The sequence below is a fragment of the Rhopilema esculentum genome, chromosome 3 (assembly GCF_057945365.1).
Source record: "Rhopilema esculentum isolate cy_ngs chromosome 3, ASM5794536v1, whole genome shotgun sequence".
NCBI lineage: Eukaryota > Metazoa > Cnidaria > Scyphozoa > Rhizostomeae > Rhizostomatidae > Rhopilema > Rhopilema esculentum.
In genome coordinates, this window is record NC_142817.1 from 2295681 (window position 1) to 2323270 (window position 27590).

Here is a 27590-nt window from a genome sequence, read left to right on the forward strand (position 1 = left end):
AGATTTTCAACTGATTTTGTGCAGCTGAAACTGAGATGCAAGGGTGCTGGCGTGCCCCTCGTGGCTATCGTGTATGTAGTAGCGAATAAAAACACTTGCTACATAATCTCTTCGCGAAAAAAAGGAAGATTATATTCATACTAACATAAAAGCCGGAGGGCTTTATTGTTCGGAAACCAGTGTTGGGAAACATACCACTGCCTCAATTCCAATCAGAGGTTCTCTTCAAGAAAATGGCGTCCACAAACCAAGCTGTGTCGAAAGGTGAGAAATCATTCTCATTTAAGATTGGAAAATCGAAGAAAACATCAGCTCTTTCGTTAGAAAATCACAATTCTACTTTTAAAGAAAAGAAAGAAGATCAGGATGATGTAGATTATGTCGTTTCAGCCGAAGGAAAGCAATTTAAAAGGTATTGTTTTTGTAGTTTCATTCAAAAGAGGCTTTTTATGATGATTTATATGTAAAATACTGCAATTGTACGCCCATGGTTTGATGAATATATTAATTACACACTTTGAAACAATGGTAGAACCTCTTTCTAATCCCTGAGTATTGGCAAAAGATGGAAATATCTTTCTTCTAAGCAATGCAAGTGAAGAAGTTAAATATCTGTGGAAGGTCTGGTCAAATCTAGATCAACTAATGGGCTTAAGAAACATTGAAACGAGTCTTCTGTCTAAATTATATAAGCAATCAAAGAAAAATGCTGAAGTAATTTTTTGCATAGCTCATAAACCGTTGGTCCTCTCCAGCATGACTGCATGGTGGGCATTTATTTCATCCTGTTTGCTAGGGTGCATTTCATGTAAACCTCACTCCAGAGGTAAACAAAGGGAAATTAAAGGAAGGAAAGGAAGGGGTACACCAAAGGTTCACAATCATGCTGACCAACCCCCTCTCCAAATTTCTAAGGCAATTTATTGATACATTGGCAATGATGCTGTAGTATGCATAATGAATCACAAAAAAAGCTTTGTGCTGCAACACTGTGTCATGTCATCAGAATTACAGTTTATGCCACATGCCTAAAGAATCTTATCTCAAGCACCATGTCAAGTAATGCCACTCCACTTTGAAGTTCTTCTGGATTTGCTACATGGAATACACCCTTGCTGATTAAAACTTTTGTTTCTGGCATTGACAAGTTCACTCTTGAAAATCTGGCATAGCCAATAATTTGTGGTGTTAATAATGGTAAATGTTATTAACTAGGGATTCTGCATAAGCACTGGCCTGTCAAGTTTCAGTTTGAAACAGTGGCAGACACCTGGGGGCAAGGGGGGTAACCACCCCCAATACTTTAGAGGACTAGGTTCTTTTGTTCTAAAACAAGGGGAAATGTGACGTCATCTTATTAAGACAATAGGCTTGCCCCCCTAATATTTGACCAAGTGTCTGTCCCTGGTTTGAAAGTGTGTTAGTTTTGTGAAGAGGTGGGGAAAATGTAGGGTATTCTCAAGGCCATGGGCCAATGCAGAATTAACCCTGACTGTCACACAGGTGAAAAAGGTGTGGGGGTGTACCCTCCCTATAAGATTTTTTGTTTGTCATGCCTTCTAGATTACAGTAATGCCAACTTTGAGGGCCTCTTTATCTGAGACATGGCGCCTCCTTTTACCTGTGCCCCTTCTTACCTGTGCCCATCAAACTTCAAAATGCTTCTAAAATTTTTCATAAAAACTGGATAATTATTTATTGACTTATTGATACTTGAGAATTTTCGTAGCTGCTAAGATAGCTAAGGTTTCAATTTGGTTAACCTTATTTTCTATAAAATAATAAATCTATTGATTTCTATTTTGATTAGTGTAAAACCAAAAGAGGAGAAAAAGAAACTTATAATTCCACTGTCAGGCAGTGACTTTATTGGTAAATCAGAAGATCAAGAAGCTGCTAAAGAAATTCTCAGAGGTATGCCTTCTTATAATTGTTAAAGTTCCTCTGCCATTGATAATCAAAATTTTGTTTAAGTCATTTCTTAGGCTGTACACAGTACTGAATCTATTCATGCAGATACTTTTTCAAAATATTTGGCATAAGTTCATTTTGGGGGGGGGGGGGGGCGGTAAAAAGAGGTTTCTCAAAAACAGTCTGTCGAGTAGTACATATTCTAGTATGTTTCTGACCAAAACTCCACAGAGCATAGGGAATGTGCAGTAAGAAATAAAGCCTCCCTCTCTGTATATTAAAGCTTGATCTTAATTTTAAAAGCTAATAAAATAAAGTATGGCATGTTTTTTCTACTTCATTTGAGTATTTCATTGACCCACAGTTGAACATTGTCTACATTATGTAATATAGGCTTTTGAAAATCCTAATTTTGTAGTTTTATTTATATTTATTGTCATATTTATTATATTAATCTAGGAACTTTGTTCTAAAGAATATAATCAAAGTAAAGAGAGTGACTTTCAACCAGAACTTGTCTGTTGGATCACTACAACATTATTTTTCATGATGTGATTTGACCTTAGTGTAGCAGAAATGTCAACAAAATACAAAGAGGTACAAAATGTCTCAAAACCTCAGCTCATTCTTAAGAAAATAAGACAGATTAAATGCTTGATAAAGCATATCACAGAACATAGAAATTTTGAACAAGTTATCATAGATTAGCATGTTTTATCTGCAGACCTTGACGATGACATCAAAGCAGAGTCAAACAGCAAAAGTGCTGCTATACCACTATTGATGAGAAGCAAACTGCCAGTGAAATTAGGAGACAATGATGGTGAAAAGTTAGATGTCTCTTTAATGCCAAGTGAGGTATGGCTTCACAAAATGAAGATATTTTAAATTCAAAACCCTTCTGCAAATCCTTTTGCTTATTTATAGTCAGAGAAAGCTTTTGGTATCTTTAATATCTATCTTTTTGATAATTATTTTTTCCAGGATGATTTGTTATTCTTTCACTCTTCACAAATTCTGAATTATTTTTAAATTTTATTTTGAGAAGCATTAATAATATTGCTACCAATGTAAATCATACATTACCCTGCAGTTGGTATTGATTTAGTTCGAACAATCAGACCTTTGACACAATAACATTTTAAAACTGGCATTTAAGGCTATTTTCCCTCTTTGCTGTGTTATCATGTTTCCGCTGTCACTTTTTGCTAGTATCAGGATTTAAGTTCTTGTCAGTTTGATAGCCATGTAGACTGCCTGCGCTCTATGTCACTGCCAGCTTAAAAGATTTGGAAAATATCCAGAAACAAAGTAACATGTTGCTTCAGGTACTGCGATAGATTTCTTGAGATAGTAGAATAAGTATTCAGCCAAGCTTAAATGATGAAATAGCCTGATGTCACATGAAGAAATGATGAAATAGCCTGATGTCACATAAAGAAATGATGAAATAGCCTGATGTCACATAAAGGGATTGCTGAACTGAGCAAACAACAAATTTATTTTCCAAAGTAGAAAAATACTGGATTTTCTGGGTTAAATATCGTATCCAGAATACTTTGAGAGATATAAAGAAAATTGTTTAAATGTGCTTGCATTCTGGCAATTTCCTAGAAATTGGCTCTCTGTACCCCATACAGCAAAACATTTCAGAAAATGGGGTAGATATAATTTACCATATTTCTAGTTTACCAGTTTACCATGTTACTATGGTATCAGCAAAAACTGGTCCCTTTGCCTTTAAAGGTACATGGAACTTAACTTGTTCATAAATGAGTGGCAAATTATTTACCAACAATGGTGAATCTTCTTCCTTTTGTAACCTCTCATAACCTTTTATAATTACAGTTTAGATATAGAAGCATGTTTCACTTCATTGTTCAATTTTCTTTTTAGAGTACTAGAGATGATTATGAAGATATACCAGTCACTGCTTTTGGGGCAGCAATGCTACGAGGAATGGGTTGGAGGGAAGGAGAAGCCATTGGACTGACAAATAAAGGGTATCTACATATAAAGCCATTGCACTTTGTAGTTTTTTCTCAACATTAAATTCCCACATTTTTAGGGAAGGAAGCACAAACAATTCATAAAAAAAAGATTATCTTGCAATTATATGTAGCTATCTTTCAAAGAAATCTGTCTGTGTTTCTGTGTATAGTACCGCTAGGAATCTATTTTGCCATCTTCCACAGTTGTCAGGACATTTATCCAAAATGCACTGATTCCTATAAAAACCTTAATATTAACTTTTGACAGATTTGCAGCTTTTATTTTATCGAATTTTGTTTCATCTAATGTTTCAATTAGTCTTTCAGAGCCAATCGAGTTTATACCAAGACACAAAGGATTGGGGTTGGGAGCGGAGAAAAGACAGGAGGAAATGAAAGCAAAAAGGAGGAAATTGGGCGAATCTACTGACCCTAAGGTGTGTTGAATGCTCACATCGAACAGAGTCTAGAAGCATTTGCAGCCCATTAATAAAATCTTTTTCTAAATATACCTCTGCTACTGCAAATGGTTAACAGATAGAAATATAACAATGTTCTAATTTTTACCCTTTCTATGGTAGTCAGTTTAAAACTGTATACGTATTGTAAGAATTTTGATAAGTGTCCATGACGTTAAATGTTTTTTTGTACACCCGACGCAAGGACGATAGCTTTTAAGGATTTTCCTCTTTGTGGAGTCCCCCGTCTAATATTACAATATTAATCAGATTTTTCTCTTTAATATATATCTTTAGTATGTGTTAAAGTTTTAAGCATGTCAGTGTATTGTTCATTACTTCTTTTGCTATGTGTTTCTCAGAATCTTAAGTTTTATCCTGTAAATTTCTGACTCCGTTACTAGAATCTGTAAGAAAGGCAATAACTTGATACTGTCTCACAGATTCTCTTCAATGGAGGTTAATCACATTTCATTTAAATAAAATACCTTGAAAATTTCGTCTTGAGCTCAGAAATTGAGCATGCATCGATTAAGCAGCAAACATATCCATCACAAATCTTTTACACATTTATTAATACTGTTTTTTATATTTGTAGCGAAATGGTCCAATTGTAGAAAAGGATGGAAAAGTTAGGCATTATAAGGGTGTGGGAGAAACAGTATACCAACACCCGCAAGGTAAGAATTTTTATTATTTTTTCACAAGTTCTTGCGTTGCTAGAAAGTATAAAAGAAACTGCACACGGTCACAAAGTATGAATTTGTTCTGGTATTCTCACAATATTTTGTTTTTATTATTTTTATGTTTTGTAAATGTTTTTAACTCAAAATGTGAACTTTTTGCTTTCTGGGAACTTTACTTTACATCGCAGCTATTGCTGTTCTGTTTATCTTAGCTCTGGAATTTTTTATTTACGTTTTAGAAACTGTAGAATTTTGGAATTGTAGAATTGTTACTTTTTCCTTAAGGATTTGCCAAGGGTGCATACTGTCTCGTGGAAAAAGGTCCTCACAAAGGATTATATGGCGTGGTAGGTTTTGCTAAAGATTATATCCCTTTCAATTGCTTCGTGTTTTTCTTGTTCATACTGTCTCTGTATTTTATCAGTGCGGCAAATGTCAGTTCTTTATCCATGCTAGATATAAGCTTGTTTTAAGTTACTTGCCTCTTTGACCCACATTAGAAAGTTTACTTTTATTGATACCACAGTCCAATATGACATAACCTGCTTGTTTTTGACGATCACAAACCATTTTTGTTATACTATATTAGTTTTTGCTGTTTTGAGAACTCTTTATTTTTTACAGATCGTAGCAATTGACGAGGATAATGCGCGGGTGACAGCAAAATTAGCGCTGGGCGCCCAGGTATTGGCTTATTTACATTTTTATTTTTAATTTGCTTTTTAATAAACACTTCATCTATCCTATCTATTGCTACCTACGGTTTCCATTGTTCCACTCCATTGAATCTTTAGCTGTTGGTGATCAAATCAATATTTGCTTTGATTCACTGTTGCTAGATTCATCGATTTATTCATCCTAGAGAACTGGAAATTAATCTTACACAATTTCATAAAGAGTTTCATTGATGTTTGATTAGGTACAGTACTGACAAAATTGCTGTACTCTACTATGTGCAAAATTACCACAATGTGCAAAAGACTGTGAATGCCCTGCGGCCATGACATAAAGTTATATGCTACAACAATACATGTAGCTGATAAAATGAAAAGTTAGCAAACATAAGTTATTAAAACGCTCTTTGGTGTATAGACATGAACGGCTCTAAGTTGCTACTGCGAACACTTAACGACAAACCGGTAAACAGTAATTTTCAGTAAATTATAAAGAGTATGACATTTATATTCTATATGTAAATATATTAAAATATGTGATTTTTATACTCAAGCCATTTGATTGCCCAACGGTCATAGTTTATAATTATTGCTTTTTGCCATTGTTTATGTCTACTGGGCCAGTAAAACCGTTTGCTTATTCTAAAGTATCATATCAAAAAATTTCATATGTAAAATTAATTTTGATTCGATTCTGGCCATTGATTCGATTTTGTTTCAGCAAATAACAATGAGTCAATACAACATGACAGTCGTTAGTGAAGATGAATATCGCTCAAATTCGACAGGTTGGCCCAGTTTTCGTCTAATCTACATCCTTTTCAGCGATGTGTACGGGAAGAGGGGTCGAATTTGGCATTTTACTACCTAAAATTTTTACAAAGTGAAATGACTTGAATCGTTCAACTGACAAATCGTTCAACTGAGAAGTTCTAGAAGACAATATAGGACATTTTTGGAATCTTTTTAGATTTGAAGAGAGTGGTTTATCTTGCGTTTTATTAAAGTTTTTCTTGACGTAGTTAAGGTGTGGCTTAAATGGTAGAAGCTCGTTACTTAGAGTTAATTAGAGCTCAAGGGGAAAGATATTGAATCTGTATTAAATTTCTTTTTACTGTCAGTGGTGTAGATCTTATTAATAGTAAATTCATTTACAAGCCTTGTCATTTAACTCATAATCAAAGCAAAGCAAAGTCCAAAGTAAGCCAGATAGGTTGCTTTCAAAACGACACTGTAATGCTTCTTTGGTATAACTTCATTTCGTTGTGCATTTCTCTATTAAAGTCTGTTGGGATATTTTGAGCGAAAATTATGTGAGAGTTGCAAATTTGTGCAGTTTGAAGGTCTAGGGTCACAGATTTTTTTTAATTTTGCTTTCAGTGCTGCTTTTTATAACCTGTGTATTGTTCCAGGAAAACGGAAACATCCAACTGGTGACAACAGCCCATCCTTCAAGAAGCCTCGAGATACAATCGAGAGTATCAAGTAAGTTAACCAAAGGAAATCTGTGATATACTCCGTGGCAATATAGTTCTTGAGTGGTGATGCACAAAATTCTTTTATTAGGAACATTTCCAATTTGAGTCACATTGCCTGAAGGAGCATCATTTAACACCTCTAAATGTGCAAAGTCAGCTATACGAGTTACAAATTTGCTGATATAGGGTCATACATGCACCACGTCTTTCACAATCAAATTACTTAAATTTGGTCTCGGTTCTAGGCTTAACGAATCAAGCCAAATTAACAGCAATTCGCTAGCAAAAGTCAAATATTGCACTGGCCATATATAAACTAATCGTTAACATATTAAATTGATTTTGCTTATTTAGACATATTTCATAGTCTTCTTTTAGGTCATATGATCAAAAGTAAAAAAAAGACTTTGAAGTTACTGAATTTTGATATCTGATTGTATCATAGATAATTTTTTTTCCAGTTTTGGAAACCTTACTGCTTCTTCGAAAGTCGTTTGTACTTTTTCGCATTTCGTTTGCTCAACAGATCCACCACTTTGTTGCTATGTAACCAAAACTTGTTTTTTGTCTTTTAGAACTAAATACGAAAAAGAAGGTAGAAGTGATACAAAAACGCACTGCTGGCTTGCACCAAAAATAAGAGTTCGCATAATCAGTAAATCGTTCAAAAAAGGGTTTTATTATAACAAAAAGGTAAGGCACTTTAGTAAATGCCTTCTCGAGTTAGCTTTTCGTTAAAAACTTTACAAAGAACTTTCCTTCCTTTAAAGGTCCGCTTATAAAATGCTCCCTCGTTAGAATAGTTTATTCATCAGCAAATATAGACAAAATAAAGAGGGAGCTTGGAAATCGCCAGCTATTCAGTCATTGCAGTTTATTGTGAACAGAAATGTTTAGAGAGCATCCTATTTTTTTATCTAAATGTAGCTGCGAGAAACCGGTTTTATTCTTAAACGTTGGATCTCATCAAGTATTTCCCTTTCAGTAATGCATAAATTCTATTCTGTTTTGGTGTTTATAACAGGACAGTTTCAAAATGCAACACCAGGTATCCCTCTTAACTCAATCATCAGGCAATATATTCTATTCAGGACATTTCTCGGCCATAGTTTACTGAAGTGGTTTGTGTTGTAAAGATTTTAGTAGAGAAGAAACCCTCACGACTTTAATGAGCTTCTTTCCGTGTACGGATATTCTAGAGGGATTATTCCTAAGGGTAATTTGGATGTTGGAGCATCATTATTTGCAGTTTTGTAATTTTTAGATGTCCTCTCTCGTGGCGGTACTGGTTAAGTGGCCTGGATGGCTGCTATTTGTTTCGACTTATCATTTAGGACGCAAAATGGAATCTACTTTCTTATTGTATAGCTGCCCTTTGGTCCCTTGATTCGACCAGCTCGTTTCTGCTGGTCTGTTCTTTAGCAACAGGACTATCTCGATTCCTACACTTTCGTTCAAGTGTAACTTCAAGCACATTGATTCACTAATAAATGCTAATATTTAATTTAAAAGGTACTTCTTCAATGATGTTTTTACAGACTTGAGATTCTTTTTTAGCAAGTATCCAGTCGACATCATTAAGATGTGTTGATTGCTTGTTGCAATAAGTCAGACTGAAAAACTTTTGAATGTCTATTCTTTGATTTCTTTCAATTTATCGTTTTTTGATGGACCCTATCTTGTTAGTCTGTCAATTTTGATGCTTTGAAGCACCAGAATGCAAAAAGTTTATTCATTTTTCCAGGTTGAAATAGTTGACGTCGTAAGTAGAAAAATGTGCACATGTAGAACAGATGAAGGACGATTATTAGAAGGTAGAGTATTTTGGTTCTGTTCATTCACATTTTCGCCCATCAGATAATGGAGACCATACTATCTGTCATGAATAAATCCACAACTTAAGCCAACGATTCCTGTCCTTTTTCCCATGAAGAAGATTCAGGAACTTAGGTCCTTCGGGAGTTTTTGGACAAAAAGCTTTTCTAGGATATGCATATTTTTCGCTTCTTGGAGTGCAATGATAACTTGATTTTGTTCCCTCATATTTTCTGTAGCCACATTCATTAGGCTCCTCACCAAGAAAAGTGTTAATTTCAATATCATTTAATCCACGAAAAAAATAAACTGTGCATTAATGCTATGGGATATAATGAAATGCTTTCACCTCCTATATATTTTTTCTGTCTTTATTTTTTTCTGTTCTGATTTAGGCAATTTTAAGGCAATTGGTAGATATTTTGAGGCAATTCTTTTCTGTTCTAATTTAGGCATTGAACAAAGCGATTTGGAGACAGTTATACCGAAAAAGTCGAATGCTTTGGTGTTTGTTGTCGAAGGAAAATACAAAGGACAGGTTAGTTAGTTTTCATTTTCAGCTTTGTTGTAAGCTTTTGTACTGGTTAAAATTGACTGACTTAAGAGTCCGAGTTTCAGAGTGAACACCTCTCTTAAAGAAATTTGATGCCTGAGTCAAAATTCAAAATGTTATCAAGAGGTTGGGATATTTGAGGGTTACAATCTGTTTAGTAAAAAAAGCTATGAACGGGAAGAAAGTAACCTCGTACTCAGAAGTAGCCTCTTATTCCCTAACCTCTAGAAAATTGACTTTAGGACGATTTCATTAAAATATATGAAAATTATAAGCGGAGAGAACACTTCGAATAACCTCCTTATACGAAGAATCAGTTACAACTTCAACAATTTGCAGAGGTATAGCTATTGAAAGACCTGATATTTGCTCACCTATTTCTACTCGATTCATAAGTTTTAGAACCAAGATCAAATTACACTAATTGGAAGGGGGACAGAGCTGTAAACATTTGGCTGTATCTTATCCAACAGCTGATAAATTTAAGAAACATTCGTACAGTAGAAACTTGTTTAAAATAACTTTATTTAGGATTTAGGTTCATATAAAAGTGATCCCTTTTAAATGCTCTTCTTAGGTTTCTAGCAGGTCATCTTGGGATTTCATTCCTTGTTTTAGGAGTTAGCAAATTATTTTGCGCTACTTTAATATACACTTGGTGATAGAATCTTAATCGTGTTTAAATAGGAACCTTTTTTGGAAATTAGTGTAATGATGGCCCTTTTTAAAAATTGATCTAAATTGTCGCTTATTTGCATACAGGCTCCTGCTCCTGTTGCGAAGCTTCGGCCGAGGGGTACAGGTCGAAAATCGACAGTTGAAGTGAACCCAACGAAGGCAAATCTACAACTTTGTCGTTGGGAATTTTTGTTCATCGTCTAGATCTCAAGATATTTACCATTTTCAAACGCATCGATTTAGGCCAATTTAACAGTATGTGCTGCAGCCAATCAAAAGATTATTCCGCTATGCTACAAACACGTAGTACGTATCTTTATTGTCTTTATAACTTTAATAACCTTTTTTGCAGATAGGCAAGTTGCTTGAAAGGGACCATGAAAAATGCAGGGCGCATGTGCAGCTGTTGTCTAATAAGCATATTACTAAACTGGTCTATGATGCAATGTCTGAATACCTTGGGACTCCTGGTGACGATGATTTTCTGTAGCTGTGAGTCAATTCTATGGGATTGCTTCTTAATGAATTGTAAATAATTTCATCGTAACAAATGATATTTGTTTACTATACTAATATTTGGTAATATTGTTTCACAAATTGTTCATATGTATAAGAATGCAGCTCACCACTAAAATATTCTGTCTAATAAGCTTGCACACGATGTCTCTGGCTTTAGAAGTAGCACAAAATGTTAACCCAAAAATTGTTCTATTCCACGTCATTATTGATGCGTGTATAAAGTAGGCCGTGTACAAGGCTGCCTGCTTCTACATTTGCTTGTTCGTTATAAAATCTAAGTTTCCAATCCAATTTTAATTCCTATAAATCCATAAACAAAAGGGGTTTCCTGGAAATTAAAAAGGTAAAATAAATTGTACTTTATTTTGTTTTTTTATGCATACGTAAGAAGACAGCTAATTTGTATGACATTTGAGTGTAATGACAGCAATTTTGTTGGTTCGTTACAAAAATAAGGTTGCAAGAAAATAACAAACTATAGCAGAAGAAATGTGTTGGTGCTGTTTTTCGCTGCAGCCAAACATTGAATTCAGTGTGATTCAGAATATCCCCTTCTCTCCTCACATAATCAACTGTTTATTCGCCGGAATGTACTATAAAGCAGCTTCTAAGAAACAAAAATGCCCCGCAAAGAGAGTCGAACAACCTCTAATATCTTGTAGGTCTAGCGTTTTCCTGATTGGCCTGTTTCGATCCACAAATGGGTATCTATTTTCATCTTTGTTCTTTTTGAATCTTATTCTGGCGTTTTATACTCTGAGGAGCTTTAAATAGGAAGTAAAATGTTTGATTTTTCAAAAAAAAATTCAAATTTTGTACCGCCAAAATATTTTTTACATAAATATAAACGTAAACACTATTTTGTTTGAGTTAAAGCAAAATTCATTACCAAGCAGTTGTAAAATTGAAATGAAAGGTCTGTTTAATTTCCACAACGCTTTTCATTTTAACTAGTTCAGAAAATTGTTCGGGTTATAGTTCTAAATATCTTAAGGGTTTTATAAAAACCATTACAGAGAATGATTATACAATGTTCTTTGTCGAATGTCCTCGACTGTCTCTTCACGTCAATGATCATTTCTTCACTTTTGATGACATCATATTTCCCATACCTAAAAACAGGTAAGCAGCAACAGAGTTCTTAAGTGTGACGTCACAAAATCTATTTTTAGCCACGTAAGCTAAAAGACGCCATGGGATCGTTCAAATCTTGTCAAATATTTTAAATAATTAGTTGTGATATGGCCACTAAAATATTTTGTGTTTTCTACCGGATCTCTGTTATTTCGGACTAGTTCATGTTTTAAAAATTTGTAGTTAAGGAAAAAATACTTTTGTGATTTCAGAACTTAAGGACTTTACAAGGATTTCTATCAAAGTCTTTCTCATAAACTGACAAAATTACCATTTAACCAACCTGAAAAGCTTCATGTTCTTATAAACTAGGCAGTTTAGGCTAGTTTATTATAGGATTGCAAAAGTACGTTGCCAAAGTATTACACCGCCCCCCCCCCCCCAAACATTTTCTCATCGAATTTAGACGAAATACAAAATTGATTCTGCCGAGTCTCCCGTGTGGCGCCCCTATTGTGCCAGCTATTCTCTCAAGCTATTAATGGTTAACATACTTACCCAAAATTTTTATGATCTTCTTGTTTTCCACATTAAATTTCTGTAAGGCCGTTATTTGTGAATCCAACTTTTCTGAATATACATCAAACAAGGTGAGGTTATACTTGATCTCGTTTATTGTCGCCTGCCTGTTGTATATAGGCCCATCTCCACTTTGCTTAAGAATAAAATCGGTCCACCCCTGGGAATGTGTTTTTACTTTCTGCAAAAGGTTGGCAACTGGCAGCGTTTTTTCTATTGTCTCCCTGAACTTTAGAGGCTCTACCTGAAATATTATGCAAAAAGAAACAATCAGGTTTAAGTTTTACGTAGTTACTATTGGAGCGGAGTAATTCTTACCCCGGGCTTGTTTTGCGGTAGCAGTTACGCTACGACGATTCGCTTGCTCAAACGCCTGCACTACTCTCCTAAACTTTTTGTTCAAAATGCCGTGTTTTTTACAATCTTATGCGTAAAGTACACCAGATTTAATTATTTGATGATCTTATCGAAGCTACATGCTGTTATAAATTTGTTATTATTAAATACTGCAAGCGCGAAAACATCCCTGAAAATCGCGTTGCTGTCGGAGTGAAATTTAAATACGAAACTGTACAGACGATTTTCGGTGGACATTATCTAACAGCTTTTCCATCAGGCGATTACTCAACGCTCCGCTATGGTGTAACTCTGTAGTGATTTTCATATCACCTTCAAAGGATAGTGTTTTTTACTCCGCTAATCACAGCATTGTTCACTGGATCGATACAGTGTACTGTAACTCCTATCTATTTACATTTTTACATGTACATTTTTAATTATTTAGGCACGGTAGCCCCGTCAGTCCACGAGAACTGCTTTTCGGGGGGCCGTGACAAAAACATTAATAAGTAAGAAGATAGATACTACGAAATAAGAATGGTCGTTCATAGTTAGTTTTTGATTCTTCTCTTAAAGCTTAAAGGTGGCAAGGGAAGCTCATCCGATATGAAAGTTACTCTACTACGATAGCCATCCGGTATACTGTAACTGGCACCCAACTGTTTTATCAGTGGTATAAGCCCAGTATAGAACAGTGGTATAGAACCTTTTTTCATTCAGTGCTCGGAGTAAGCGTAAATCTCGGAGTTACAACATAAAACTGTTCTGTTCTATATTCCAAAGCGTTTACACCTCTGCCTATACGATATCAGGCTATTAGTGTCAGACCGATAGAACAGTAATTTTCAATATTTATATATTTATATAAAATATGTACCGTGTTCTTTTTTGCATTCCCGCCCTCTGTAATATTCCCGCCTCTCTATTAATCCCACCTTTGCTTTATTGTTTTAGAAATTAATCCCGCCTCTCTGATAATTCCGCATGCGGGTTTGATGCAGGTTCGATGCGGGTTTGATGCGGGTTTAATGCGGGTTTGATGCGGGTTTGATGCGGGTTTGATGCGGGTTTGATGCGGGTTTGATGGAAGAAAGAAGCAAATCCTTTGAAAATATGTTTAGAGCTTTGAAGGATTTTTGGACATTCAGCGTAGTGCCTTGTCGTCTTTATTTTATGACAGCAAGGGTAAAAAATGTTTCAGCCAATCAGCTTCAACTTTCCAACCAACTTTCCTCAACTTTCTTCACAATTTACATGCAATGTTTCCGCACCAAATCACAAGAGAACAGGTTGATAATTCAAGCCCACATTCAAAAAGCACGTTGAAAGGCTAATCCCGCCTTTCCAATAATCCCGCAATAGCTTAGGAGGTTTATCAATAAACCCGCAGCGGGAATACAGGAGAATACGGTACGCTGTTTGCTGTTGGTGGGTATATATCAAGTATGTATGATCATAATAAAGTTACTATTTCTTGCGTTATCCTTCTTTCTTTATACAGGGTCTTATATTCTTCAGCAGACTTTTCCATATGCCCCCGGGCTAAGCGTACTCTGTTCTATTTATCTAGACTTAAAAGGTAAATTTACAACTAAGAAAGTGTGACAAGGATAAAACCATCTCCCGTTCAAATCTGGAACGTATGCATTCCAATGTCAGAGACCTCAATATTGTTGTGGGTAAAGGTTGTGAAAATATCAGCACTTTTTCCAGAATGAAGGTAAGGATAAAGGCCATACCCCGAGCACCCCTTCCCCATAACCCTCCTTAAACCTCTTGGGCAAATTGACTCACCAGTGGATTGCAAAACGACTGCATGTGGTCTCTGAACTTGTCTATTGTTGTTCTTTTGATCAATCTGTCACACAGAATCACTGTCTTAGCCTGCTCTAACAAGGCATATTTCTCAGCATCTTTGTGCACCCTTGCAAATAGATTCGACATTAAGGCGATAAAAAGGTTCAGCAACACCACAGACATGACAAGATAATATATGCAAACATAGAGCTCCCCAATCACGGCATCAATCACAACCAATGCCTTCATTGGAAATCCTACAACCAATGTGAGAGTCCAGACGCTGTATATCTGCAATTAGAACAGAAAAATGTTTTTCATAAACATTGTGCTTTGGCCGAGATGGCCCTTAACCAGTTATTAAAATCGAGCTGTAATTGTCTACATTAAAATTTAAACTAATAAAAACTTTAATCATAGTTGAACTAATGATAGAAGTATATATTAAACGTTACATTTCCTAAAGCGAAATAAGTGAATAAGTTATTAAGTAGCTACTAAAAAATCATGAAACGGAAGCATTTAACATAAATTTTTAACGCTTTCTGTCGTGTGTTCAAGACATGATCACAAAATTTGCTTTTCATTCTAAGACAGTTTAAGACAATTGACAGATGACTTAAGTTACTTAAACTCTCGTTAATCAATTACAGCCAATCAATGAGCGTATGAGCGGTATCATGCTCACTGATTGGCCAATTGTTGATTGAAAGATGACATAAGCCACTTCAGTATCTATCGTTAGCAGATGCCAAGTCATCAAATTACCTAGAACGGTGCTATACCTTCCTCGCTACATTGAAAAGAATTTTTGAAAACCTTTCATAAATTGAACAACAATATATTAAAGGCTCTTGCGCAACCGGCATGCTTAGCGGCTGTGTTTTCTATTTTCTTGTAGTACGATTTAAGGCCGATTTTTTAATTATAGTTGTAAAGCGTGCCGGTTGCGCAAAAACCTTTAATATATTGATGTTTGCATCATGAAGGTGAAAAGTTTTTCCATTTCCAGCAAGCTTCTTTGCAACCTTTAACCAAAGCACAAATTAATTTTGTTACCAAACGTATAATAATTTTGCTTGACTCTGATGAGTGCGTTTTGTTTAGTTATTTTTTTCGCCCCCACAGTGTTGTATGCCTGTATCAACTCACCACATCATTCAAGTTTTCAAATGCCTTTGCTAAATGTTGGTATCGCTCGCCAATTATTTTGCCATTTTCTTTTCCTCCAAAGAATATCCAGAATGCCACGTTGAATGGAATGAAGAAGAGAAAGAAAAGGAATGCAAACTGACCAAGGGCGTAGACGACGTTTCCTGTAAGTAAACAACATTGTAAATATTGTATTGGTGCAAACTGGAACAGATTTGCCGGGGTGTGGGGGTGCGACGTCCCCCTCCCCCCATATTTCTGTGCTCTTCGGTAAATTTTCAATTCAAAAATTCGGCTTCAATTCAAAAATCATTTTTTCGGTAGTCAGTGATAAAAAATAATGCAGAAAAGTTGCTTTACTTAAATTCTTATCTTAAAGTTGAAAACATGTTTTTTTGAAATGGGCGTTTCATTCAGTTTCCAGCCACCTAAAGGGTGTGGCACAAAATCCAATCATTATGTATCAACGCCCAACACTTGCCGCTCAAATCTGTCCCTGTGTGCAAACCCTGAACGGTTCACCTGAACATCAGGATGAAAATTCAGTTAAAATTATTATTATTTTGTTATTTTTCAAGAAAACCTAAATTACTACTTTTACTCAATGTATTATTTTCCTAGCGATGAATATTTCATTTGTGTTTATTAAATTATCTTTGTATGATAAGATGGAAAATCAAAAAGGTCAAAGCCCAAGATGGTAGCTCACATCTTTCTCTTGTCTAATGTTAAACACTCGTGCCCGGAGCATCTTAAAAATTTTATTTTATTGTTAATTGTAACCTGTATCGTCCTTTAATTAGCGTGACTTTTGAAATTATATTTTCGTCCAAATCGTCCCTTTTGTATAGCCTTGTTTAAAGGCTCTTGCGCAACCGGCATGCTTAGCGGCAGCTGTCTTGAGAAATTGAATGTGTTTTGTATTTTCATGCAGTACGATATTAGGCCGGTTTTGAAAATATTGTCGCAAAGCATGCCGGTTGCGCAGGAGCCTTTAAGGTGGGGAAATTAATGTATAGATATATTGAATATATCTATATTTTCTCGGATCTCTTTTGCAAGAAAGTGCTCACCACAGATGGCAATGTATTGTCCAGCCAATTTAAACATTCTGCAAGCCTTTAAAAACTTTATAAAATTCAGCATCAATACAATGATCATCAAGATCTGCATTGCTGTGTGCGTATGTTCTGATTCTGTCCCGAATGTGTCCATTGCAGCGGAAATATTCCAGCTTACTGCCGCTACAAATATTATCCACTCGAGATATGTCCAGAAATTTTTATAATAGTCACCAACCATGTTGGAGTATCGCTCGATTTGAGCTTCAAGAACTTTCCGTTCGTTTGGCCATTGTGGATGACAGTAACGAAGGTCTTCTTGCAGACTTTCAATTCTGTACAACTTCCAGTTGTTCTCGGATTTCTGGACTGCTCTACCCAAAAATACTTGCTGTAAAAAGAATTAAATGGCTAGTTTTAATGGTTGTGAGTTCAAAGGATGCTTACAACCTCTAAATATGGTAGGAACCAGACAATGTAGTGGTATACTCTTTTTCATAAGAGCCATTTTATAATTTTATAAGCTTCTTGATAAAGATATCACCAGTGGGCCAAGGCTTCCCCACTTTTTCGCTGAATAAAAGACTGAAAAGTATTTACAAAGATAAACCTTTAGATTACAACAAATACATTGAACCAAAGTCAAACACAAGTAAAAAAGCGTCGGCAAAGTGATTGTCACAATTGGGGCTTGAGGGGGAGGGAGAGGAAACTCTCTTGAAATCGCTGGCCCCTCCATTTGCGGATCAGTGGTGCAGACCCTGAATTTATACTAGTTTTCGAGTACTCGATTCCTTTAGCGAGTTTTATATAAAGAGCAGGCTAATAAAGAATGAATGTAGTGTACACAGTTCGGTAACTGGAGCTGCAATGATAAGACGATTTAATAGGGAATAGTAGGAAATGTTTTGGCCGATCAAATTTTCTTGTTAAAGGTCCATAAAAGGCTACCAGAGCAAAAGAAAGTGGCCTAGAAATTTTGTTTTTCCGGGAAGAATGCCTCAGGAACCACTTAACACTGCACATTTTATGCCCCTTCCTTGCCACACCGCTTCGTCTTTAGGTACGCTCTTAACATAGGCGTAGCGGGTGCATGACGTTTTGGAGGCTTAGTATGGATTTTGCCAGAGTATTGTTGCTTCGCTGAGATGCAATTGTCCGAATGGACCTGAAATTCGATAAATTTCGCCTGAGCCCCATGTCTCTTACCCTTGTAGCTCTTACCCCCCAGATTAACTATGATGCACGCGCATCATTCAGTATTACGGGTGACCTTGACTAGCTGTTCGGGAGATCTTTTTCTTTAACGTTCTCCAGAGGCTCCCCCATCCACTTTCACCAACAAGGTGATATCGCTAACAGGCCCCAAGAAATCTACGCAATGTCATCTGGAATGTGTTTGAGCATTGCCTGTTCAGGAGTCAAATAACTTTAGAATCACCTCAATTGCAGCTGCCAGCGTTAGAAGAAGCACAAGAAGTGCTAAAGCAACTTTCCAGAAATTGTCTTTGCTCCAATGAAAAGGCTCGTGTGTTGCTGACATCAGAATACTCAATGTGCACCATAGCAAGACATACACCGTATTGAGAAATAAGTATAATAGCAGATACGATCTGGCATACAGCTTGGTTTTCAAGTGTAGCAATCTCTCTATCACTGGATGCTGTAGTAAGTCCATTTCTTTGTATTTGACAATCATCTTCAAATAAAAGAAAACTTACTTTAACAAAAAATTTAAACTTGTCATATAAAATTCAACTTAAGCCAAAATTACAAATCCCACTATCATGCAACAAATTTGCAATTGGGTTGGTTTGCATGAAAACCTTAGAAATGTCATCAATAAAGAAAAGCAACTGCTTGATTTGTCCATGGTCTATTTCTGCAGCACAAGATAAAATAGGGAAGAATAATTCTTCCTTAATCTTGGATTTATGGTTAGGCTCAAGTTCAGTGCATTTTTGTACCAATTTGATTGCGAAAAAAAGTGGCATTGATGTGACTGGGCTCAAATTCCTATAAATCTGGCACAGCCTATACGAAGCAAAAAATACAGTTATATGCATCTGTATCAAATCATTACAGTAATAGGGGCTGATCTTAGATTTTCCCAGGGATGGGTCAAGATTCTAAAAGTATTTATCCACTCCTGATTCTATGATGATTTTATCCACTCTTAATATGATGAACTTTTTCAATTTTGTAATGTGTTAGTAAATCGATACAATTAGTTGTAAAGAGGACCCTTATGAAAAGCACCCTCGAGTGACTGAGGCCATCCTCTGTAAATATTTGTCTTATTTTTAACATTATTATTATTATAATTATTATGAAAGAGTCAAATATTGATGATACAATTCCATCTCTTCAATTGGCAAGTAAGTGGTGAAAAACGCTCTTTCGATAATGATTAAAAATTTTTCTGTTTTAAAAAACTACCTGGGATGGCACGAGTCCCCTAGCCTCTAGGTAACCGGCCGGTTCCTTTGATTACTTAGAAAACCCTACTAACAACTGAGGCGGGGGCATCACTTGCACCATTGACTAGCAAGACTAGCGTTATAGATTCTTTCAAGAGAGATAACGTAACAGAAAGATGAAGAAGAAATACTTCTGGACGCTATTGATGTTCCCATGCTGGAAGATAACGTTGTTAGTTGAACGTCTGTCGTCTACTTTGTGGTTTATGTACATAATCAGGTCTTTTTACGTTTTTATGTCCGTCATTTCAAGTTTTTCTGCATGTTTTTATGGCTGCGGCCAATAATCAAGGGCGATTAAATTTTTGTTTAACCCAATCTGCTGCGGCTTATCGAGGGGTGGCTATAATCGAGGGGCGGCTTATGATCGAAAATACTTTGTAAAATAAATTTGGTAAAATACTTTGGCGGTGGAAATGGAATGCTGTCAGGACATGTGCCCATTCAAAAATGCGCAGAATTTCACTTTTTTATATAAGCTTCTTTAATGTTTAGAGTTTAGACAGTTAGCTGAGCCAAGTATATCAGAGGAAATGAAAACAAATATAAATTTAGTTGAAGACTAGAATTTTACTGTAAGCTATAAGGTTTCATGTTTTATAAATTTGTTTAACTAACACTGTCACACTTGATATATTTTATTTCTTCTAGGAACAAATCGCCTACATACCTTTTGTATAAGAAAATAATATATAAGAATATCAAAGCTCAAAATCGATGAGATTTAAGAATAATTCAAGAATAATGCAAGGCTCAAGCTGCATCATGAATTAAACTTTTTGTATATTTGAGTTTTTTTTGCGAGTTTCACGCTGTTTGTCTTGAAATAGACGTATTTGGCCTTGGAATCAACACTGTAATGCGACTAAGTTGCACCACGCTTAAGAATAATTTAAGAATAAACTTAGGCTCAAAATAAAAGCTAAGCCAAAAAATAGGTGTCTTTTTAAAAAAAAGTGTGAACCTCCAAAGTTGTTTTCAGATCTCGATCAGCATCAGGATCATTTGGGTTCCACTCAAGCGGGGCCAGATAATACGTTTTACTTTCTGCTTTTGTGTTAACAGACACGTATTGATACAATGCCTCCATTGCTATGTTGGGCATCTTCTCGACCATCAAGGTCATTGCGGAGTATCCTCTTTTGTTGAAAACAGCCGCTGGGCAGCCGATTTCAAGGAGGTACTGAACAACTTCTGGAACTCCTACAAACATTTACATTCAAAGAAATATCTCTCTGGGACATTACACGAATCTTTCAACTACCATCTCTATAAACCCCTGAAATGACCAAGATTTGAGAAACTGTAGTAGTGGTATACCTTAACCGCAAGTCACTGCTTGAAAATTGCCTTATCAAAGATGAGATAGAGGTACTTACTTGGGGTTCAATTGACATAAATAAAACAAAATAGAGCTCGTTTCTTGACCTGTTGTGTATTATCTTTAGTAACCCTTTCATTTTTCTAAACAGAAGCTCTTTAGCATTTGGTATTCAAAAAATCAGCAATAAATAGCTTTAACTACAAATGAGAACACTATTATCAGGCCTGTAGACACTGGGGGAGGGGGCAATGCCCCCAATAATTTGCGACAATTGTGTTTGAAGATCTTATAAGCGCAGCTTGATCAGACAGTATTTCGTAAGGCAGATATAGAAAAAGCTATATTTCTATCCATGCCCCCCCCAATCCAGTTTAGCTGTCTTTGGGCCTGATTATTAAGTAGCCGAGTACTTTTTCTGTATTTATCTTACTTAGAATAAATAGTGTGTAACATTTTTTATGGACAGTTAAGCAGATACGCTAATTTGAGTATGAAGGTTATACAATTATTGAGGCCTTTATTATATATTTAATCATGTACGTTGCATGTGGTACCTCCAAATAATCGTGAGCGAATAAATTGAGTACCAGAATGAAATAAATTAAGTATTGATAGTTAAAACTTTATATATTTAACCATCAATGCTAAATTTATTTCATTCTAGTACTCAATTTCATCGCTCACTGTATTATCTTTATCATCTACACCATTATAAGAATTTTTTTAATGATCGTTGCTATTACTCTAATTGCTATCCTTGTTCCATATCTTTTTATTCTCACCATTCAAACCAATTTGAGTTAACATTCTCACCATTTTCCGCAGCTACAAAAAGTGGACATCTTCCTTTTGAGTCTTCTGCTGATACATCCGCTCCGAGTTTCACAAGTTCTTTAAGCGATCTGACTGCATTACTTCGAACAGCATAATGGAATGGAGTTTGTTTTTCTCCGTACGTTTTCTTGTTAATATTTGCTACAAGAGATATGATACGAATTAGATAGAATAGATAAGGTAGAAGTCTATTCTATTCCACTCTTTTCTATTCGATTCCACTCTATTCTGTTCTGTTCTGTTCTGTTCTGTTCTGTTCTGTTCTGTTCTGTTCTGTTCTGTTCTGTTCTGTTCTGTTCTGTTCTGTTCTGTTCTGTTCTGTTCTGTTCTGTTCTGTTCTGTTCTGTTCTGTTCTGTTCTGTTCTGTTCTGTTCTGTTCTGTTCTGTTCTGTTCTGTTCTGTTCTGTTCTGTTCTGTTCTGTTCTGTTCTGTTCTGTTCTGTTCTGTTTTATTCTATTCTATTTCATTCCATTCCATTCCATTCCATTCCATTCCATTCCATTCCATTCCATTCCATTCCATTCCATTCCATTCCATTCCATTCCATTCCATTCATTCTAGTAGATTTTGAATTTCCGGGTTATGGTAATTTATAAGCTGCGCTTCATAAGGATAAAATTTTAATTTTCTAAATCCTAAATGATTTGCCCTCGTTCGCCAATGCACTTCCAGCTTCTGGGTCAATGTTGGAGTTAAATAGTACACCAAATTTAGAAGATGACTCCATCTATTAGCGCCTGACTCGAGGCATCGAGTCTCACCATTTTTCAATATTCGAGCTTGCTTACTCAGTCACTAACTCCCGCCGAGACCTTTGAAATTTTTCATACACAATTTTTTTTGTAAAAGAACGTCTTTCGCCAATCACGATGAGGTTATTTCTTAGTTTTAAATTATTATTATTATTGTGTCATTGGAATATTCGAAGACGGTACCAGCTCACCGGTTCAAAACTGAGGATACTTGGTTTACTTGTAAAAGCTTCACTTATAAGAGAGATGATCAAAATTTTCAATACAACAACTATGAAAAAATGTCGATCATAATAAAGATTCAGAAATAAAAACAACTGTTTGCTTAGTTACTCTTTACAAATATGCTTCGATTATAGCGAATGTAGGAAAGAAATGTCCTTATCTCTGATATTGGTAGGTAGCGTAACTATGCCACTGTTATTGAGTTCCTTAGAGCAATGACTACGATAATAAGGACAGATACGAAACCACAGAGCACAGCGGTTGTGGGTAAGGAGCTGAGGGTCTTAAACAAGGAGTTGAGGGTCTTTAAAGAGTTTATTGTCATGGATGTTTAAATATGGGCTCAATATGTTCCTAGAGATTTGTATATACTTATGAGCAATTTACCACGGGGTTGTCATGGTCTATTGCTCCCCGTGGTATCAACGTCCTTGTAGTGTTTGTTGAGTAATTAGTAGGTAGCGTAATAGGTAACTTGTCTTGTAAATTTTTAGTGGCAAATAAAAAAAACGTAAATCTTTGAATTTTAATTCCTGTTCTCCAACTAGCGACTTTTTAAACAACATTTTTTGTAACAAAATTTTACCAAGCATCAATAACCCAACAGGAATCTTTTATTATTTTTCTGCTTATTTTCAGTTACTATTCCATGTTTTTCCTTTCTCTGAAGTAGGAAAAGTATTTTAAATAATTATCCTATCATAATCTTGATCACGATATTTGAAACTATAGGCAATACCTTTACAATTATAGTCGATTGACAAATAATTTTTAGAATTATGTTAATCCAAACAGATCATTTCTCACAATTTCTAATTTTAAGAGATACTAACATGTCTTATAACCATTCAGACACTTTTTAATTTGATGAACTTTTATTTAATGAAAGAAATTTCATTTGTGATTTCACTTGCTTTCGTTATTTAAAAGGTGCACCTGATTCAAATACAATTTGAAGTAAGTTCCTAAATGACGCAATCTCTCTTAATTAAGCATTCTCTCTCAAAAATTATCACATAATTTTTCGTGTTAATCGTTTATTAATCCATAAGCTGTTTTTACCTATGTTTTGTCCCTAAACCCTCGATAAATTGTCCCTAAATATTCTTCAGAAGTTTTAATTTATAATGATGCTTAAAAGTTTTCCTTTTTTTCTCCCTAAATTTTTCTGTCCCTAAAGTCCAATTGAACTTTCCAACCCCAAATTTGAAGACATAAAAATACCCTCAATCAAATGTTCCAGAAAATAATTTTTTATGTATTTCTAATGTTGTAAGTGGATCAATAAAAGAGCATGAGTCAAAAATTTAGATAAATTTAGATAAGACTTTCAGTTGGAAATACTATCTTCCCAAGCTGTCTAAAAAGCTAGCTAGAACACGTGATTTTTTCTAAAGAAGCCTAATTTCCACTAATGTTTTGATAAACAATTTCAAAAACTGTCACGTTAACCCAACTGATTTATTCTTTTATTCTTTTATTTTTGACTCGTGCCTTTTTACTGGTGAAATGACATGCCCTTGGTATAATGCTATGTGAATCATTATTAAAGAGTTTAATATATTATAAATCCTATGAAATATTGAAGAGTTTTCTTGTAAAGATGTTGACAATTGTGACATACTTCATTTAATTGTTACTTTTTGATAAGATGTAGAAAAATCACCTCCATTTGCAACTAGGAATCTAATCATCTGTGGGTTATCCAAAGCAGCTGCTATAAACAACGGCGTCCTTCCATATGCATCTTGCTTATCTACAAGCGCTCCATTGTCTAACAGAAAGCAAGCGACGTCTGTGTTCCAATCTCTTGCCGCAGCATGTAGCACTGTCTGTCCATAGCTATCAGAAATGTTTATGTCCGCTCCTGATGTCAGTAATGCTTTAATGTACAGTAAATTGATGGTCTGTTCTTTGTTATCCTCTGTCGAAAGCCTACCAGAGAAAGATATCTTACACCTTGTCAAACATTTAAAGTGTGATCCTTATTGGAAGAGTCAATGGATAGTTTATTAAAAATTAAAGTACACTTATTAACAATTTCTTATAAGGGACACTTATTAAAAGTTCTAGTAGCCTTGAGATTAAGAAGCTTGATTAGAAGACCAAAAACCTACTCGTCATGTGCATAGCACCACATCGTTTGCTTGATACATCGGAAGTGGGAGGTTTGCTTTGAAACGTAGGGGGTTACCTGAGCACCAATGGGGTAGATTATAGAAACTTTTTGGTCGCACTGCTGATGAAAGCAAGGAACGAGTTTGTAAACAATGTATCGTTGGTTATCATTCTCATATCATACCTTGTTTTATCAGTGATTTGAAAAAAAAGAAGATTTGAAAATTTTGGCTAATAGAGTGTTAATTTTTAATCTAGTTTGTTAATTTTTGTATTTTGCATATAAAACCCGAAAGAACACCAGAAAATACCTCTAAATGCACAAAATCATTTAGATTTGTTAAAATTTACCTGAGATATAGCTACATGAGTACAGGCATGTTCCCCATCAAGCTGTGTTTTGGACCTGGTTCTAAAACACGAACCAAATCAAAATACCAGTTACCCGATAGCAAATTTTTAATAAATCTTTCACTGGCCATATCTCCCGAAACCTGTTCCAGATTTCAGTGATTTTGTATGCTTAGAGGTATTCATCTTTCCCCTTCCTGCACTTGAAAAATTCTCAAGGCAAGGCACTTTGTGGATTAACCGGTAAGTTTTAACGGACTTGACAACAATCCTGGACAAATTGTTGAGACAAAAGGCAAATATTGCAATTTTCTACTTTAATTTGCCCCTTTAAATTCGAATCCCCCTTTCCCACGAATCAATGTTGGATTTATAGGTTTATCATTTCCCTTTGAAAGTCATACATTCAACATTGATTTTGGGAAGAGGGGGGGGGGGTTATTTTTCAAATGAAAGTGAAAATATCAACTTTCCTTGAAATTTTTCAATTATTATTGTCCCGGATTGATGGTTTGAAACATTGCGAATTGGTAATTCACGGACACTTTATTACAATAATTTCAAATCGAAGAAACTTAAATCATATCCATCTTAACTTGCTTCTTATAGTGCTGCAACGTAGACGATTCGTGGTGCGTGCCTGCAAGAGGGGCTAGGGAACCAATATTCATTATTCATGAGGAAAAACAAGTAATGAAATGATTGCCAACATTAACAGCTAGATGGTTCGTAAAAAAACTTAGACCAGCTATGAAATATAATGAATTGTGATGAAACCTATAGAAGTATTCCAACAGTGCAAAACTTCCTGCGTTTTTTGGCGTTGAACTGTCTTCCTTTTTGTTCTTCACAGCCAGCTGACCTGGTCTCTCTCGCCTGCCCCTAACTTTACATTCATCGGCTGGAATTGGGCCAATTCTGTTGCTAGTCGCTGTGCTTCGAACTCTCTCAGGTTGGTAATCCTTTTTATCATCTACTGGCGTACTTCTCGATGGTTTTCTCGCCATAACTGCTAACGATAAGCTCGCATGACGTTTATGTTTGAAAGTCTTTATTTTTTGTTTTGTTTTGACCAAGATTTTCCACTTGCTTGAGCATTAACAATTTCCTTCTTATTCAAAGAAACCGCTATTGTCATTCATCTTACTTTACGCTCTTTATGTAGGAAACCGTCAGCAAGATACCGAGCCCAAAGATGACCAAAAATTAACAAACCATAGTACTGATCAGCCTCAACCTGAAGAAAGTGCTTGAAAATTTATCTTTCTAAGATCTGGTAGAGATGATGGTGCCAGAGTTTTCATTACTTAGTCTTGAAAATATTTTTGAGCGAGGATTGACCGCAGCCGTCTACGAGGCTCTGGCACCCAGGGCAACGATTGGCCAACTATTTATTTTTAGCAGACATGGAAAAGAAAAGCTTTTTGCGAATAATTAAGTGTTCTAATTAATTTGTTTTATTTCTAAAAAGTGGCTCTTTAGCCATTTGTATATACTTATGGTACTAAAATCAACAAGTTGGCGGTACTATAAGATGCTTATATAAAATGCTTGCCCTCCTTTTTATCATCACCTTCACAAGAGGCAAGTAAAATCTTCACAAGAGACAGAGACATCTGAAACCTAAAGTCAGGCAGCTGCGTAGTTTAGATATACAGGTTTGTTAATTACGTATAGAAAGCTTTGGCGTAGAGCTACTGAAATCCAGAAATCTGAAAGAGAAGACGATTAAATCTAGCAAGAACTCTATAAAGAAATAGACAGGATTGCCGGGCTAGCAAAGTCTATTTGCTGTCTTTAACAGAAAAGGTAAAAGGAGCAGTTTATAGCCATGCCCCCCCTTCCCCCCTCCTACCTGGTTGAAGTTTCTTAAGGAAGCCATCAAATTCAGCATTGATGTTTTTTAATATTTGAGTGAGATTTTGTCGTGAAACTTTCGTGGATATTTTAGGAAACAGAATACGGATGGCGATTGCCACTTTCCACCCAGGGAGGACCGCAACTGCAAATCAGTAAAGTAGTCCACATTTTCCGGGCAAAGCACAGAGATTGAATTCACTTATTTCACTCGTGAATGTATGGAAGGGGTAATGGCTCACCCATCGGAAGACTCCTCAACCAAACTTACGACTTCTATACCCAAAATTCGACACTTCGAGAAGACCCTTAGACTTGAGTTTCCATATTTTCCTAAAGCTCCGATCACTGGGAAATCTTTAGCCCTATGATATGAAGTATCACTTTTGGTAATTTCCAACGCTTACTTTCTTGCTGAAATTTGCTTTGGGGGTTTGGGGGAAATCAGCGTGACCATTCTCGCTGGGGGGGAGGGGGGTGTAAGAGATGCAAAACCATATTTTTTCCGACAGAAATTATTTTGTTACGTTAATATTTTGTTATAAATTTAATTCTATCGACCAGTTCTCTGAAAGTTGGGTGTGTACACCCACCCACACACACACCCCATGCACGCTACGCCCCTGAATATGATGTTTAAATCGTGTCAAACAACTCACTTTTAGAAAAGGCACAGACAGGGTTTCTCATTAGTGGCAATTATCCAGCGCCCTTCTAGTTTGACAGGCGTTATCTAAACGTTTAGCACCAAATCCTCTGATATTTTGCTGAGTAATCAGTGATTTGTTTTTTTCAATACCAGTGATTTGTTTTTACAATAAGTTGGAATACATGTTCTAGCTAAATTATAAATAATTACAATAAGCGAGTTAGTACCAACTAGA

At 35.6% G+C, this 27590-nt stretch overlaps 2 protein-coding genes across 2 annotated transcripts; one reads left to right on the plus strand and one right to left on the minus strand.

Moving 5' to 3' along the window:
• Positions 1 to 209: 209 nt before the first annotated feature.
• Positions 210 to 10999, plus strand: LOC135692434 (G-patch domain and KOW motifs-containing protein). Its single transcript, XM_065210550.2, has 14 exons — positions 210 to 412; positions 1811 to 1914; positions 2636 to 2769; positions 3808 to 3914; positions 4222 to 4339; positions 4959 to 5040; positions 5332 to 5393; positions 5671 to 5730; positions 6442 to 6508; positions 7133 to 7205; positions 7774 to 7891; positions 8943 to 9012; positions 9466 to 9551; positions 10597 to 10999. Exons 1-14 carry the CDS (start codon positions 234 to 236, stop codon positions 10732 to 10734), a joined length of 1398 nt encoding a protein of 465 aa, XP_065066622.2. The 5' UTR covers positions 210 to 233; the 3' UTR covers positions 10735 to 10999.
• Positions 11000 to 11684: 685 nt separating this feature from the next.
• LOC135692433 (uncharacterized) lies at positions 11685 to 26048 on the minus strand. Its single transcript, XM_065210548.2, has 10 exons — positions 25627 to 26048; positions 24047 to 24315; positions 21383 to 21544; positions 20210 to 20448; positions 18207 to 18464; positions 16778 to 17156; positions 15705 to 15868; positions 14550 to 14843; positions 12396 to 12660; positions 11685 to 11875 (listed from the first exon to the last, which is right to left on the minus strand). Exons 1-10 carry the CDS (start codon positions 25854 to 25856, stop codon positions 11838 to 11840), a joined length of 2298 nt encoding a protein of 765 aa, XP_065066620.2. The 5' UTR covers positions 25857 to 26048; the 3' UTR covers positions 11685 to 11837.
• Positions 26049 to 27590: the final 1542 nt, after the last annotated feature.